Source organism: Chelonoidis abingdonii, chromosome 3, assembly GCF_003597395.2.
Source record: "Chelonoidis abingdonii isolate Lonesome George chromosome 3, CheloAbing_2.0, whole genome shotgun sequence".
Taxonomy (NCBI): Eukaryota; Metazoa; Chordata; order Testudines; family Testudinidae; genus Chelonoidis; species Chelonoidis abingdonii.
Window position 1 is genome coordinate 80,985,687 of NC_133771.1, and position 15,098 is coordinate 81,000,784.

The 15,098-nt window shown below is 40.4% G+C and overlaps 1 protein-coding gene across 1 annotated transcript in view; it reads left to right on the forward strand.

The window, feature by feature from the left end:
- Positions 1-15,098, forward strand: part of GRIK2 (glutamate ionotropic receptor kainate type subunit 2) — a 600,313-nt gene that overhangs the window by 555,822 nt on the left and 29,393 nt on the right. The window contains exon 16 of the mRNA XM_032799954.2: positions 3,361-3,586. Coding sequence (XP_032655845.1) covers positions 3,361-3,586 — 226 coding nt within the window. The remainder of the gene's footprint in view (positions 1-3,360; positions 3,587-15,098) is intronic.

The following is a 15,098-nucleotide window of genomic DNA, read 5'->3' on the forward strand; positions in this document are numbered from 1 at the left end:
CAATCCCTTTGGGGATATAAGGAGCAGAGAGAGACTCTTCCTTGATCTGTCATTTTAGGAGACAAAAAAAACCCAAGCAATTTTATGTCTGAATTGGGTCCTCGCCAGTAAAAAGCAAAAAGAAAAACTGTGGGTAAAAGAATCCATCTTGAACAAAGATTGTATCTTGCTAGATTAAGTTTTAGACTTTTAAATGTGTGTTTTAACTTTTATATTCTTGTAACCATGTCTACCTTTATCTCTGTTACTTGTTATCACTTAATCCTTCTCTTTTTAAAAATACATTCAGAGATGAAAGTAAGCTGGTACGGTCCGGTATGGTGTACCGGCAAGAGCCAGTACGCCGTGCCGGACCGCACTGGCCTCCGCGGTGGGATTTAAAGGGCTCTGGGCTCCCCACCACAGTGGTCAGCCCAGAGCCCTTTAAACCCCCCGCCCGCGGCTACGGCGGCCAGGCTGGGGCCGGATTTAAAGGACTCTGGGATGCCGGGGCTGGACTCTGGGCTGCCTTGGCTACAGTCAACCCAGAGCCCTTTAAATCCTGCCCGCAGCTCCTGCGGCCGGGCTGGGGCCAGATTTAAAGGTCTCAGAGCTCCTCCGGCTACGGGAAGCCCAGAACCTTTTGAATCCCGCCCAGAGCTCCAGCAGCCAGAACTGCAGTGGGGATATAAAGGGTCCGGATCTCCGCAGTGGCAGGAGCCCCAGGGGGCTCCCAGCCACCTCTGCAGCTGGGATCCCTGGTTTGATTTAAAGGTCCTGGGGCTCCCAGCCACAGCTGGTGCCCCAGGGCCTTTAAATCTTTAGAGACACTGCCTCTTCCGGTTGAGGGCACAACCCTCTCAGGACTCCCGCAGTACCGGTAAATCCTGTAAGTCACTTTCACCCTGAAAATATTAATTTTACTTTTACTTTAAACCAATTCAGTTCTGTGTTTGAAGGGAAAGGCGTAGTTGCCCCAGTTAAATTAGTAAGTTATGATGTACTGATTCTTTAACAGAACAGCAAACTTAGAATCTTCTTTGAATGCACAGTGATAGGGGCTGTGCAGAGAAATATCTCTGAGTATCTCAGGGGCTGGAGTGTACTGATTGTTACCTGCTAGGCAAGGTTTGGGACGGCATATGGAGTTCGCCTGAGGAGATTGCTAGTGAGGAATACAGACTGGTGTGGTAGGGAGTTGACACACAGTCTAATTGCCAGCAAAACTGACTCTTGTTGAGGCAGAGAGGTAACAGTGGCTCACAACCCTGGGTATTCCCAGCAGCATGTTACACAATCTTAGCCAGAAGTTTTGTTCTTTCATTTTATTCACTACATTAGTACGTAGAGGTGTTAGTTCCCTTGCCTATGTGGCTGGGACTTCTTCCCAGCTGATTAAATCAGTCATCTTTTCCATATTATTGTAGAAGTTTATCTGTGTATTCTCTCCATTGTTGAGTCTCTTGTATATTTCTACATGCTGTAATGCTTCAATAGAGAGCAACAGTTTCCATTTTTGACACATTTTCATCCTAGTGATTGTCTTTCATTTTATTCTCTTGTATTCTTTATTTGGCTTCCCCCCTCAGCTCACACATCACCAATGTATCTAATGGTTTACTAAACTTGTTCTCTGTACCAATTTTTTGTGTTCAGTTTATTTTACAGTGGCTAAAAAATATTGCTTTATGCACTTAGGGTAAAGCTTTAATGATGAAAGAACTAAATGGTGATATGAGCACTTTGGAGAGTTTTGCAGTAATTGGAAAACATTGGTTTCCCCTCTTTTCTGTATGATATAATCATTTTGATTCCCACTGAGCTGATGTATAGGGCTCAAGTGCATTCTCTTACACTGTAATATTGATATAAAGTGTTTGTAAGAATCTTTTGATTCTTATACCAAAATCAATGAATAGGAACCTGTTTGTTTCTTCTATTCCATGTCTCCACATCATATTCTTATCCACAATCTTTTTTTCTCCACTTTCACACTGAAACCCTCTGCAATCAACACCGTATCATGTTTTGGCACAATATCAGTGAGCTCTTGCAGATGGATTTCAAACTCATCAATTTTATTAGCATTGACTACTGGGGTTAGTTCACATACTTGAATGATAAGACGTTCTGAAGTCCCCAAGCAGATTGAAATAAGCCTTGGATTCTACCTCAGCAGGGATACAAACTCATCCTTATTCAGAATAAATGTTCCCCTTTCTATCCCATGTACACCACTAATTCTCATTTGGGGCAGAGGTTACAGCTGCCAGTCAGCAGAACTTCAGAAAGATCTTCAGTGTCAATCTTTGTCTAGTGTCTCTCCCAGAACTGCAAAATGAGTTATGCTTGGGTTTGACATTAACAGATCAGAGACTCCCTGAAGAATCTGGTTATACTAGTCTGCTACATCAGATTTCTACTCTTGTATTATTGGCTAGGCGTTGGCATTATAGCACATCTCCTAATGATAATCTTGGTCTGGGACATTCTTGGATGAAAGTGTGGGTAACAAAATGCAATAAAGTAGGAATCCTAATACATATACAGTGGTTTTCATCCCTAAGTCTCAAGTGCTTTAACAAAGTATGGTACATATTATTAGCCTTATTTTACAGAAGTGGCAATGTGCTGTCGAAAGGCAAAGTGACTTGTCTAAGGTCACATAGCAGAACTGGTTATAGAACTCTGGTCTGGTTTCTCACAGTCCTGTCTCCACTGAACTATACCATTTCCTGTGAATACTCAGTGAATGAAGCAACAAATAAGGGGCTTAGTTTTTTGACACGTAACAAAACAGTATTATCAATAAAGTTCATAATAATATCTTTGGCTAGAAGTTCCCCTCCTCAGATTGTTGTTACAGTGTACTGTGGACCAGAAGGCTGCCACCCTCCATCCCAGAAGTGATTGAATTTCCATGGTCTTTTATTCATATACTGTCATTTATGAAGTGTTTTGAGATCCTTCGAGATGTCAGATGCTGTCAGTTTGTCAAAAGAGCTCCGCGACTGTTTACACATCAAAATAAGGGTCAGACTTCCAAAAATGTCAAGCAACCAAAAGTATTGTTTGTGATACTCACAGTCGGGGTGAAATCTTGGCCCTCTTGGAGTCAGTGGAAGTTTCTTCTGTTAATTTCAGTGGTGCTAGGACTTCACCCTTGATTTTTCAAAGAACCAAGCACCCAATGTGATCAGCGTTTTGAAGGTTTGGCCAATTTTATTGGTGTCTAAATGGGAGCAGAGTACTTTTGGAAATCTGTACCCTTTATAGATAGAAAGTATTAAATGAATACAATTATACTGTGTTAACTGGCTTTTTCTACTTGATCATAAATGTATTCATGTTAATATTATATTTTAATATTTTATGTTTCAGAAATCAAAAATCTCCACTTATGACAAGATGTGGGCCTTTATGAGTAGCAGGAGGCAGTCGGTGCTTGTCAAAAGTAATGAAGAAGGCATCCAGCGTGTACTCACCTCTGATTATGCCTTTCTAATGGAATCTACAACCATTGAGTTTGTCACACAGCGGAACTGTAACCTAACACAGATTGGAGGCCTGATAGACTCAAAAGGTTATGGCGTTGGAACTCCCATGGGTAGGTTATATGTCAAGCATTTGTTCTGTGCTCATTAATCTTAGCTGCAGTGATAGCACAAAAAAGCTCCAACATACAGTATCGTTGCTCTACATAAACTAAAGCAGTTTTTCTCCTCCTCCCTCCAACTAACTAAATATAAAATATTATATTAACACAATTTATGGATCTAGTTTAACTTAGAACAGGATATCTTGGTTACCCTAAAAAAGTGACAGGAAGTTTGCCTGTATAATGCCCGTGCTCTAGAAGGGGTATGCAAATTCAACTAAAGGAAATACTTCTCTTGACAAGAACTTGATCTCTTGAAGTATTTTTTGTATTTATGGTATAGCATAAATTATGTAGTGGTAGTGCAGTGACTGCATAGGCAAATTCATAGTTCTGCTATGTAGAAAAGTTCAAGTATCGAGTTCCCTAAGATTATTGGGAAAACAGTCATAGTAGTATGTTATACATAACCCCTGGACAAAAAACAATGAACTAAAACATTCTGTATCTAATTATGGAGGTGTGATTGCAATTCCTAACCCTGCAATCAGTTCTTGAGTAGATTCCCACTGAGTGGACATAAGGACCTGATTGCAGGACTGGGGGCTTAGATCACAATTTAGTAAGCACCTAAGCATGTGCTTAAATCCCACAGAGCTATGTTGATGTACATGAGCTGAAGATCTAGCCCTTGGATTTTAGAGAAGACATATTTTTAAATGGACTAAGGCATTAGTGCTATACAGAGTTAAAGAGCATGTTAGAAGCATGGAATGACCTGCTTGAGAGAACAGTATTTTGTCCTACTTTTAGTTTATTTTTATATCAAGAATTTCATCATCTTGACATTGGAATGAGCATGTCCTATGTTTTTTTCTCTAATGTGACCTACAAATATTATTTATTTTACCTGTATTTAAAACATACTGTAAATCACCTTGTGGGGGAAATTGTCTACCATACTTTAAGTCAAGAAACACTAGCATAAGGAAGGTTAAGAAGAGAAAGTTATTGGAAGGTCTTGCAAAGAAAAACTAGCTGATATTATCAGACAGCTTTATCTATGGAAGTTTTTTGTTATTGTTGTGGTGGTTGGGGTTTTTTTTGTAATTTTAATATAACTACTCAGACATATTAATAGCATTATAGTTTCAGTGATTGCAATAAGTGAATATGATTGCAATGGTACTCTGTGTGGAAATCATAGTTCTGTATATTCCAACCTGGTTCTGACCCTGGGCTCCAATTCCTGACTTCTAGGCTCCTGTTCCTTGCTACTGACTCCTGCTTTAACCACTAGACCCAACTCCTTCCGCATTCACTAGGCACAGCCACCCATGTCCCAGTCTCTGACTGTCTGAGCAGAACCAAACCCCATAAACAATAAGGGAAGTAGAGCATATGGTGAGCAAGAATCCTCTAAAGGTCAATATCTCTCTGCTGGAGATAGTGGGAGCCCTGTGGATTTGCGTGCCCAGGTTGCTGCCCTGCTGGCACAGAAGGCGGTCCTGCAAGCTCAAGCCTCACTGATTTCAGCACTTATCCTCACTCTCACTATAAAGTTCAGCGGTGATCACAACAAGTTTCATCGCTTCTTAAATCAGAGTCAGCTCCTATTTCTGATACTTCCTCAGTTGCACCCTACTGACACCTCCAGCTGGGACTAAATATCAGCCTGCTTAGCAGGAAGGCCTTGGCTTGGGCATCTTCACTTCTGGAAAAATCAAGCCAACTTCTGGGACAATCTGAGGACTTTATCTGAACTATGGTGGTAATCTTTAATGACCCGAGTTGCAAACATACAACTGGAGAATTCCTATAATGAGCAAGCATTTAGACATCTGGACATTTCTTTGGAGTCCAGATGTTTTTCTCATGTTGCAGCAGGAACACCAGCCAGTTACTAAATATGCATCAGAGTTCCAATTTGTGGTATGAGACACCTAGTAGAACAGGCCACTCAGTGTTATCATTTCTGGCTCAGCCTAAACAATGATATTAAAGATGAACTGGCATGGGTGTAATTCAGCCTGGATGCTATAGTTGACTTATGCAGCAAGATTGATGACTGCCTGACCAAATTCCACCAAGAAAAAGAATTGTTTTCCTGGAGCTTGCCAGCTCTGCTGACACCACACCCATTATCAGTCACTTCTCTGTCACCCAAACTGATGGAAGTTGATCAGGTCCAGCCCTGTAATGTGGAGACAAATTGATGCAGGGCATTGGGCCTATCCCTATATTGTGGGGAATCAGGACATTTTGCATCAAGTTGCCCTACCAATGTCTGATCTGTGCCCTGGTCAAGAAATCCCAAGCCCCAGCCCCAAAGGGGGGATCTAGGCTAGACTGGAACCCTTCCTTCTCCCCACAAGTTTGCACCAATACTTGTCCACCTGTACCCTGGGGATGGCCAATCAGCATCCAACACCTCTCCAGCTCCAGCACTCTGCCATACCCTACACCAGCCTAGAGATTTGGGTGGACTCAAGTGCATCAGGCAATTTCATGGATCTGGAGTTTGACCGAACACACCGTATCTCCAGCCAGCAAAAGGATTTCCGTTCTGCTCCCATGAGATAGTGGAGTCCATATACAGGTCACTTCTTTCATTGGTACCAGTCACCCACCAGGTGGCTCCCTTACAAGTAAGCACACTTTGAGGCCACCGATAAATCATTCAGTTTGGGCCAAGCTGTGCACTGCATTCATCAGTTGTCCTTGGCATCTCCTGGCTTGTCGCCCATAACTCGCTCATGCACTGGCAGTCAGGCATGGTAAAGTTTTGATTCCCATTTTATTTAAAATCTTATTTCCTGAGAACCAACCCAGGACCAGCAACCTTTATCTCAGCCAAAGAATTCAGAGACACAAAATGAGAATCCAAAATGGGAAATGACTGCCTAGGAAGGAGTGCTGCAGAAAGGGGTCAGAGTGGATCACAAGCTAAATCTGAGTCAACAGTAAGACGCTGATGCAAAAAAAGCAAACATCATTCTGAGACGTATTAGCAGGAATGTTGTAAGCAAGACACAAGAAGTAATTCTTCTGCTCTACTCTGCAGTGATACAGCCTTAACTGGAATATTGTGTCCAGTTCTGGATACCACATTTCAGGAAAGATGTGGACAAATTGGAGGAATTCCAGAGAAAAGCTAAAAAAAAAAAAAAGATTTCAGGTCTATAAAACATGGCCTATGAAGGAAAATTGAAAAAAAAATTGGCTTTGTTTAGTCTGGAGAAGACTGAGGGAGGACATAACAGTTTACAAGTACATAAAAGGTTGTTACAAGGAGGAGGGTGAACAATTGTTCTTGTTAACATCTGAGGCTATGACAAGAAGCAGTGGGCTTAAACTGCAGCAAGAGCAGTTTAGGTTGGACATTAGGAAAAAGTTCCTAACTGTCAGGGTGGTTAAGCACCGGAATACGTTGCCTAGGGAAGTTATAGAATCTCCATCACTGGAGATTTTTAAGAACAGGTTAGATAAACACCTATCAGGAATGGTCCAGATAATAGTTAGTCCTGCCCTGAGTGCAGGGAACTGGACTAGATGACCTCTTGAGGTCCCTTCCAATCCTATGATTTTATGATATGATTCTATGAAAACCAGAAGAAAAGGGTAAGAAAAGGGTAAATCAAAGCGAGGGCTTTGATTTTCTTAGTGGCAAGGAAAGATTATTGAGCTTTTAACCAGGACCCCTTACTCTTCTCTGCCAAGGTCTTCACAAAGTTGGACCTTCACAGAGAGTATAATCTAGTGAGGAGCAAGAAAGAAGATGAATTGAAACCCACTTTCTATATCAGATATGGCCATTTCAAGTATTTGGTCAGGCCATTTGGGTTATGCAGTACCTGGCAACCTTCCAGCATTTCATAAATTACATCTTTAGGGATATGCTGGACCAATTTGTCATTTTCCTGGATGACTTCTTCATTTTTTCTGAAAGTCAAGTCCTCCACAATTATCATGTATGTACTGTCTTGGACAGATACTGCCAAAACTACCTCCACACGAAGTTCAAGAAATGTGACTTCAACGAGAACACAGTGGATTTCTTGGGCTATATTGTCTCACCTAAGGTACTGACCAGTGAATGGTGATATCTGACTTTGCTGCATCCAAGGATGCACACCGGGTGCAGCAATTCCTGGTGTTTGCCAATTTATACAAGCAATTTATTGTAGGATTATTTTGCCTGGTTGCACCCAGAACAGCACTTCCACAAAATGGAGCTCACTTCTCCTAGTCCATGGAGGCTCAGTTGGTCTTTGATTGACTAAAGAGGGCATTCACCCCAGCTCCCATCCTTATTCATCGAAATCCCACTAAACCATTTACAATCGAGGCTGATACCTCACTTTTTGCCATCAGTGCAGTTTTGTCTCAACATGCAGGCCCCCACATACCTTTGTGCCTTTTATTCTTGGAAGCTAACCCCCACTGGTAAAAATTACAATATTTGGGTCAAGAAGCTACTGGCAATCAAGATGACTTTCAGTGAGCACCACTTCCTGCGAGGAGCCTGGAACCTGGTCCAAGTTATGACAGACCACAAGAACCTGGAGTACCTACGGATTGCTAGATCCCTTAACCAATTCTAGATCCACCAGTTCTTTAGTCACTTTGACTTTCTGGTAACCTAGCAGTTCTCAAATTGTGGGTCAGGACCACATTTTAATTGGGTTACCTGGTCTGGCTTAGCCTGCCTGGGGCCTGGGGCAGATGCCAAAGCCCAAGGGCTTCATCTCTGAGTAGTGGAGTTCTGGTTACAGGTTCCTTGCCTGGGGCTGTAGCCCTTGGGCTTCGGCTTTGCCCCCCCCCCCCCGGGCATCTGAGCTTGGGTGAGCTCAGGATTAGGTCCCCCTTTCTGGGGTCATGTAGTAGTTTTTGTTATCAGAAAGGGGTTGTGGTGCAATGAAGTTTGAGAACCCCCAGTATCACCCAGGGATAAGAAATGGGAAGGCAGATATCCTAGGCCTCAAATTACATGTCTTGAACATAGGAAAAAGCCATCTGCCACTATGTTTAAGGAGTCCAACATTATCAACAGGACAGTTAATGGTAGTCTGACATTCCATCTGCTCCCTGATGACCCATTCACAACCCAAATCTACCAGACCCTGAATGGCGCAGGTACCTATACTGACTCTGAGTTCCAATTACATAATGGCCTTCTCTATCGTAAGGGTTGTATTTATGTCCGAGTGGGACAACCTAGGTTTCAGGCATTGAAACTCCGCCATGTTTTGTGGCTTGTGTTTCATTTGGGCTAATTCAAGGCCTGGAATATGGTTTCAAGATTCTACAGGACTATGAGTTTCCGTCAAAGCTTATACAAGGTCCTGTAAGCTCTGTGCCTGCAACATGAACCTAGGATAAAAAATCCTAGATCTCTTCCAGCCTCTTCCTATGCCTCCATAGCCTTGGTCTACTATATCAATGAACTTCATAATAGAACTGCCATTTTCCCAGGAATACTTGGTAATCCTGGTTGCTATCAACCTCCTAAGAAAGATGGCACCCTTCATCCCATGTTGTGCTGTTCCTAAAACACAAGAGATGGTTTGACTCTTTTTGGAAAATGTCTTCCGTTACCATGGATTACAAAGAGGCATTATATTGTAGTGGGGACCCCAGTTCATCTATTGATTCTGTTGGGAATTTCTCAAACTCTTTAGGGAGACTTCTCAAGTCTATCGCCCAATTTTGTGCTATTCTGAGTTTGCGTATAAAAATCCAATCCATACCTCAACCCAACATAGCCACTTCATTGCAAACTATGGTTTTCACCCCAATTTCCGCTCAGACTTTCCTGTAAGTTCTGCAGTACTGGCTATCACAGATTTAGCTTCCCACCTACACCAAGTGCACTGGGAGTTCACGGAACACTTGCAGACCACCACAGAGGTATAAACACCACATTGACCAAGAGTCAGGTTGCCCCCAATCTGGTCATAGGGGACAAGGTGTGTCTGTCTTCCTAAAACCTTAAATCAAGCAGTTTATCCACCAAACTAGGCTACCAATACCTGGAATCCTTGAAGATCCACCTTGTCTTTAGCATCTCACTTTTAAAGCTCCGCACTGAGAATCCATACCCAAACCACTCCAACCTGCCACCACACATAACAGACCATGTACTTGGTCCACTTGATCCTTGACTTTCAGTGAGTTACGGGAAGTCTTCAATACCTGGCGGACTCAAAATGTCACAGTCCAGATAAGCAGTCTTGAGAACCATTAGAGAATATCCATGTCCTGGACCTATTATGAGAGTTCCATCAGAAGTACCCCAAAAAACTAGGCCCAAAGGCCCTTACAAGGTGTTCTCAAGAGAAGGATGTGGTCAGGAATCAGGACCTACAGCAAAGCCACTCTTCAGGCAACCTAATGAGCATAACTGGCCCGTAGGAGACATCCGATTACCCACACCACCTGATTGGTGGGAAGAATCAGCAGACCAGCTCTTAAGCAGCAGCAGCAGTTTGGCAACTGCTGAAATTTACAGATAGGCAAAGGAAGAAAAATGCTACTTGAGAGTTTGATTTAAGGATTTTTCTTCTGTATATTTTGACATGTGAGGGTGATAATTTGTATTTTAATCATTATGAAGTCTTCACATTTTGAATGTGACTGTCTACTCTCATTAAATAATTATTGTCTTACCCTTCCGCAATTTCCTTCACTGTGAAAATTGAAATAAAAAATGTACTTAAAACCCATGATCTTGCACAAGTGTGAAAATTTAAATCAATACAAAATCTAAAGGTTTAAAAATAAACATATTATCCATAGAAATTATAACAAAATAAAAATCAAATTCTGCCAAGTCAAGCTGTATTCTGTAATAAACATCAGAGTTAATGTGAAGTGACTCATGTAAGTTTGAATAGAATTTGAGTACTTTAAAAGCATGGGTAGAATTTTGGTTAGCATTTTGTAGAGTTTCTAATTTTATCTTGATCTATTTTTTTTCATCTTTATCACTTTCAGGGAAAGAACTTGTTACCCATTTTTAGTCCTGATCTGATCTATCATAATCACAAGTTTCTCCTTTCTGTTCCAAGTCCCTCTGTCTATCCAGAGAAGCTGGGACTTAAAACAAAATTACTTTGATGTTTGAGTTCCTCCTCCACTAGTGACTAATTACACTCATTAACAATTTATGCTTCGTTTCCAATCTCAATTAGAGTGCCTTCAAATTCCAACCATTGAATTGTGTTAGACCTTTTTCTCCTAGACTGAAGAGCTCATTATTAAATATTTGTTGCCCATGTAAATACTTACAGGTTCAAATCAAGTCACCCCTTAATCTTCTCTTTGTTAAACTAAATAGAGTTTATCTGAATATATCACTCTTTGAGTATATCACTATAAGGCAAGTTTTCTAATCCTTTAAGCATTCTCGTGGCTCTTCTCTGAATCCTCTCCAATGTATTAACATCCTTCTTGAACTGTGGACACAAAAACTCCTTCTTGAGATTCCCATTTATGCATCCAAGGATCACATTAGGCCTTCTGACCACAGCATCACACTGAGAGCTCATGTTCTGCTGATTATCTACAACAACCCCTACATTTTTTTCAGAGTCATTTCATCCCAGGGTAGAGTCCCCGTCCTGTAATTCTGGCCTACACTTTTTGTTCCTAGATGTGTATATTTACATCGAGTCACATTAAAATGCATATTGTTTGCTTATGCCCAGCTTAGTTCTGTATTCATGACCTGTGCTATTTATTATTTATCACTCCTCCAATTTTTGAGTCATCTGCAAACTTTATCAGTGATAATTTTATGTTCTTCTTCCAGGTCATTGATAACCATGCTAAATAGCATAGAGCCAAGAACAGATCCCTGTGGGACTGCTCTAGAAACATGCCTGCTCACTGACAATTCCCCCTTTATAATTGAGAGCTGTTAGTTAGCCAGCATTTAATCCATTTATTGTGTGCCATGTTAATTTTATATCATTCTTGTTCTTTAATCAAAATGTCATATGGAACCAAATCAAATGCCTTACAGAAATATAAGTATGTTACATCAACACTATTACCTTCATCAACCAAACTTTTAATCTCATCCAACAAAAGGATATCATTTTAGTTTGACAATATCCATTTTCCATAAATCCATGTTAATTGCCATTAATTATATTAACCTCCTTTAATTCTTTTGTAATTGAGTTTCATATCTGCCCCTCCATTATCTTTCCTGGGCTTGATGTCAGACTGACAGGTCTATAATTACTCGTCATTCCGTTTACCCTTTTACCCTTACACTCAAGAAGGGGTGAGTAACAGTAGGGGCAAATTAGCATGGGGAAATTAGCTTTTTTTAGTTCTTGTAGTGACCCATCCACTCCCAGTCTTTATTCAGGCCTAATCTGATGGTGTTCAGTTGGGAAATTAATTCCAGTTCTGCAGTTTCTCATTGGAGCCTGTTTCTGAAGGTTTTTTAATTGAAGAATTGCCACTTTCAAGTCTGTTATTGAGTATCCAGGGAGAATGAAGTGTTCTCTGACTGGTTTTTGAATGTTATAATTCTTGATGTCTGATTTATGTCCATTTATTCTTTTGCATAGAGACTGTCCAGTTTGGCCAATGTACATGGCAGAGGGGTGTTGCTGGCATATGATGGCATATATTACATTGGTAGATGTGCAGGTGAATGAGCTCTGATGGTGTGGCTGATGTGGTTAGGTCCTATGATGGTGTCCCTTGAATAGATATGTGGACAGAGTTGGCAACGGGGTTTGTTGCAGGGATTGGTTCCTGGGTTAGTGTTTTTGTTGTTTGGTGTGTAGTTGCTGGTGAGTATTTGCTTCAGGTTGTGGGTCTGTCTGTAAGTGAGGACTGGCCTGTCTCCCAAGGTCTGTGAGAGTGAGGGATCATCCTTCAGGATAGGTTGTAGATCCCTGATGATGCACTGGAGAGGTTTTATTTGGAGACTGAAGGTGACAGCTAGTGGCATCATTAAATTAGTAAATTAGCAGTAGAATTCATACTGTCATGACCTAAAAAAATATACTGTCCATGTCAAATGAAATGAATATGAATAAAAATACACAGTCTTCTAGCAGAGTTGCTTTGGCCATAAGCTCCAGAAATCAACATACTCATAGAAGTTCAATAGGTTAGAATAAGACTCTCAGGCGTTCACATTCTGTTGGTTCAGGAATGCCATTTCTCAGTGTATTCTTTTTCACTTTCAGTTCTAAAGGGATACTGGCTAAACCACATTTGTTAATGTTTCATTTTCTTCCCCTTACAGAAAAATGTATATTTCATTAGTTATTTTTCTTAATAGGAGGGTGCTCATATACTTATTCTGCGCACATGTGGCTTCCACATAAATTTATTTGTCCAGACCAATGTATTGGCATTCAGGTCACTTGCACACATGCACTCTCCCCACTGCTTCCCCTCACATACAGTGGTTTGTTTGTTTGTTTACTTTTCTCTCCCGCTGCACAATGAAATTCTACTGAACATTTTTCACTTAAAGCCTTCTTTTTGATGAATCAGACCCATGTGGAGGGCTTTTTGTTTTTTGAATTTCAGTCAACTGTAGAGCACATAATTAAAATGTTGTTTGGAGTGAGCACATTTTGAAGACAGTGGTATTCCCATAATTTCATCAGACACAGGATCTAGAAAGTGGTATTTCACACTCTACTCCCTTAAATTAAAGGCTTCACTGCAGAAAAAGGGTTTCAGGCAATAATTTATTATCAGCTATTTCATACCTCAGTTAGGAATATGACTTCATGAATTATTTATATTTATCTAAGCCATTAATAAATGCAATACAGTATCATTCTTCTTTACCTCAGTAAGAGGTGCCTGGTTTCAACAAACAAACAGTGTAACGAACAAATGTATAACATTTAAAGGCCATGTTACATCCAGTAATATACTATATAGCTCACCTAATTTAAAATTACTTATTCTTTTCCTCTTGGGGTTGACTTGAAGAAGTCCTTCTGTTAAACTTTCAGTTTTACAATACTGTATATCTTAAATTGATTTTTTAACATTTCTTTAATGCAGACATTTCACAAAAGCATCCTGGTATCATTATATCCCCTTTTATTTAAGTGTATATTCCCACTAGACAAATTTTAGCTAGAGTAACAGTTATAAATATAAATTACTTGAGAAGAGAAGACAATTGTAATTTTTTTGAAAAATTAACCAGCAAATTCCAAGTTATGGAACAAAAAACAAATAGAAAACGGAAATAAAAAGAAAAAAAATGCCGTTAAACATTAGGAAGTTAGGAAATGCCCAGTTTAGATCACCTTAACCAACCTAGCTCTGCCCTTATACCCATGGTCCTTCCATCTTGCACTATTGTCACACTTACCATGTAAGAGAAAGAGGTTTTCATATGGACTTTCTGCTGTTGAGGTCATCTTAAATTCACTTCATTTGCATAGGTTTGCCTGTGCAATGGGGAAATGTTGGAGTATGTGGCTTGATTTTGCACCAGTGATATGCGTAAGTATGATTCCCCTGTCATCTTGCATTCCTGAGGTTTAACCTATCTACATTGCATCTGGCCTTTAACAGGCTTATAGCCCCAAATATTGCAACACTTTTTTGAAAACCATATACTTTGGGGTAAATATTCTGAGTGATGGTTCTGAATGTAGTTACTTTCCAACAAGAGAGCTGTTATTTTTTTGTTATTGTTAGCAATTTGTACTACAGTAATGCCTGGAAGGCTCAACTGAGATCGTCTCGTTGCGCTAGGCACTCAACATAAACATAGTGCAAGACAGTTCTTGCCCTGAAGAGTTTACAATCTAAGTGGACAAGACAGACAAAGTGTGAGAGAGAGAATTATTAGAAAGCCTTTCCATTTTTAATGACTGCATATGGTCTTAAAAATAAAGCAAGTTATTTATAGCAATATACAGTAAAGCCACACTTCATTTTAAATGCTACCATTCAGTTCAATCATTGTGTTAATAAATATCACTGCAATTAAGGTATTAGATTATAGGATTGTCTCGTGTTTTGGTGGTTCTGAGGACAGTGATGGAAGGTGAGAGAGAAGGTTGTTTGGGTGCCCTTAATTTTACGTTTTCATACTTTCTGCTGTTTTAGTTTTTTTGTTTTGTTTGAAAATAACTGAGATTCCCTGAAAAGGTTTTTTGTTCTTCACTTCCATCACTGTTAAGATGGAGGTAAGGCTGTAAACATACAACGTTCTTTGCCTGGAAATTTTATTAAGGTTTAAAAACAATATTTAAAGTATTATTCAGTGTTAGGAGCACTAATGGCATTTTCATCTTCTTGGTCAGCTGATGAGCTGTGACCTGCACCCCAGCTTTTAGGAGGTAGCTACATATAGGGGGAGAAGAGCTTTTTAAATAAAGAACCCAAAAATGGATTGGTTTGAGCTTCTTTAACTTGCTTGATGGGCACCTCTCTCTTCCATTCTTCAGGCCTCTCCTACGCACATGCGCACATACCCACGCACACCAGCGTGGTTCCCTATTTGTTGCTCTCC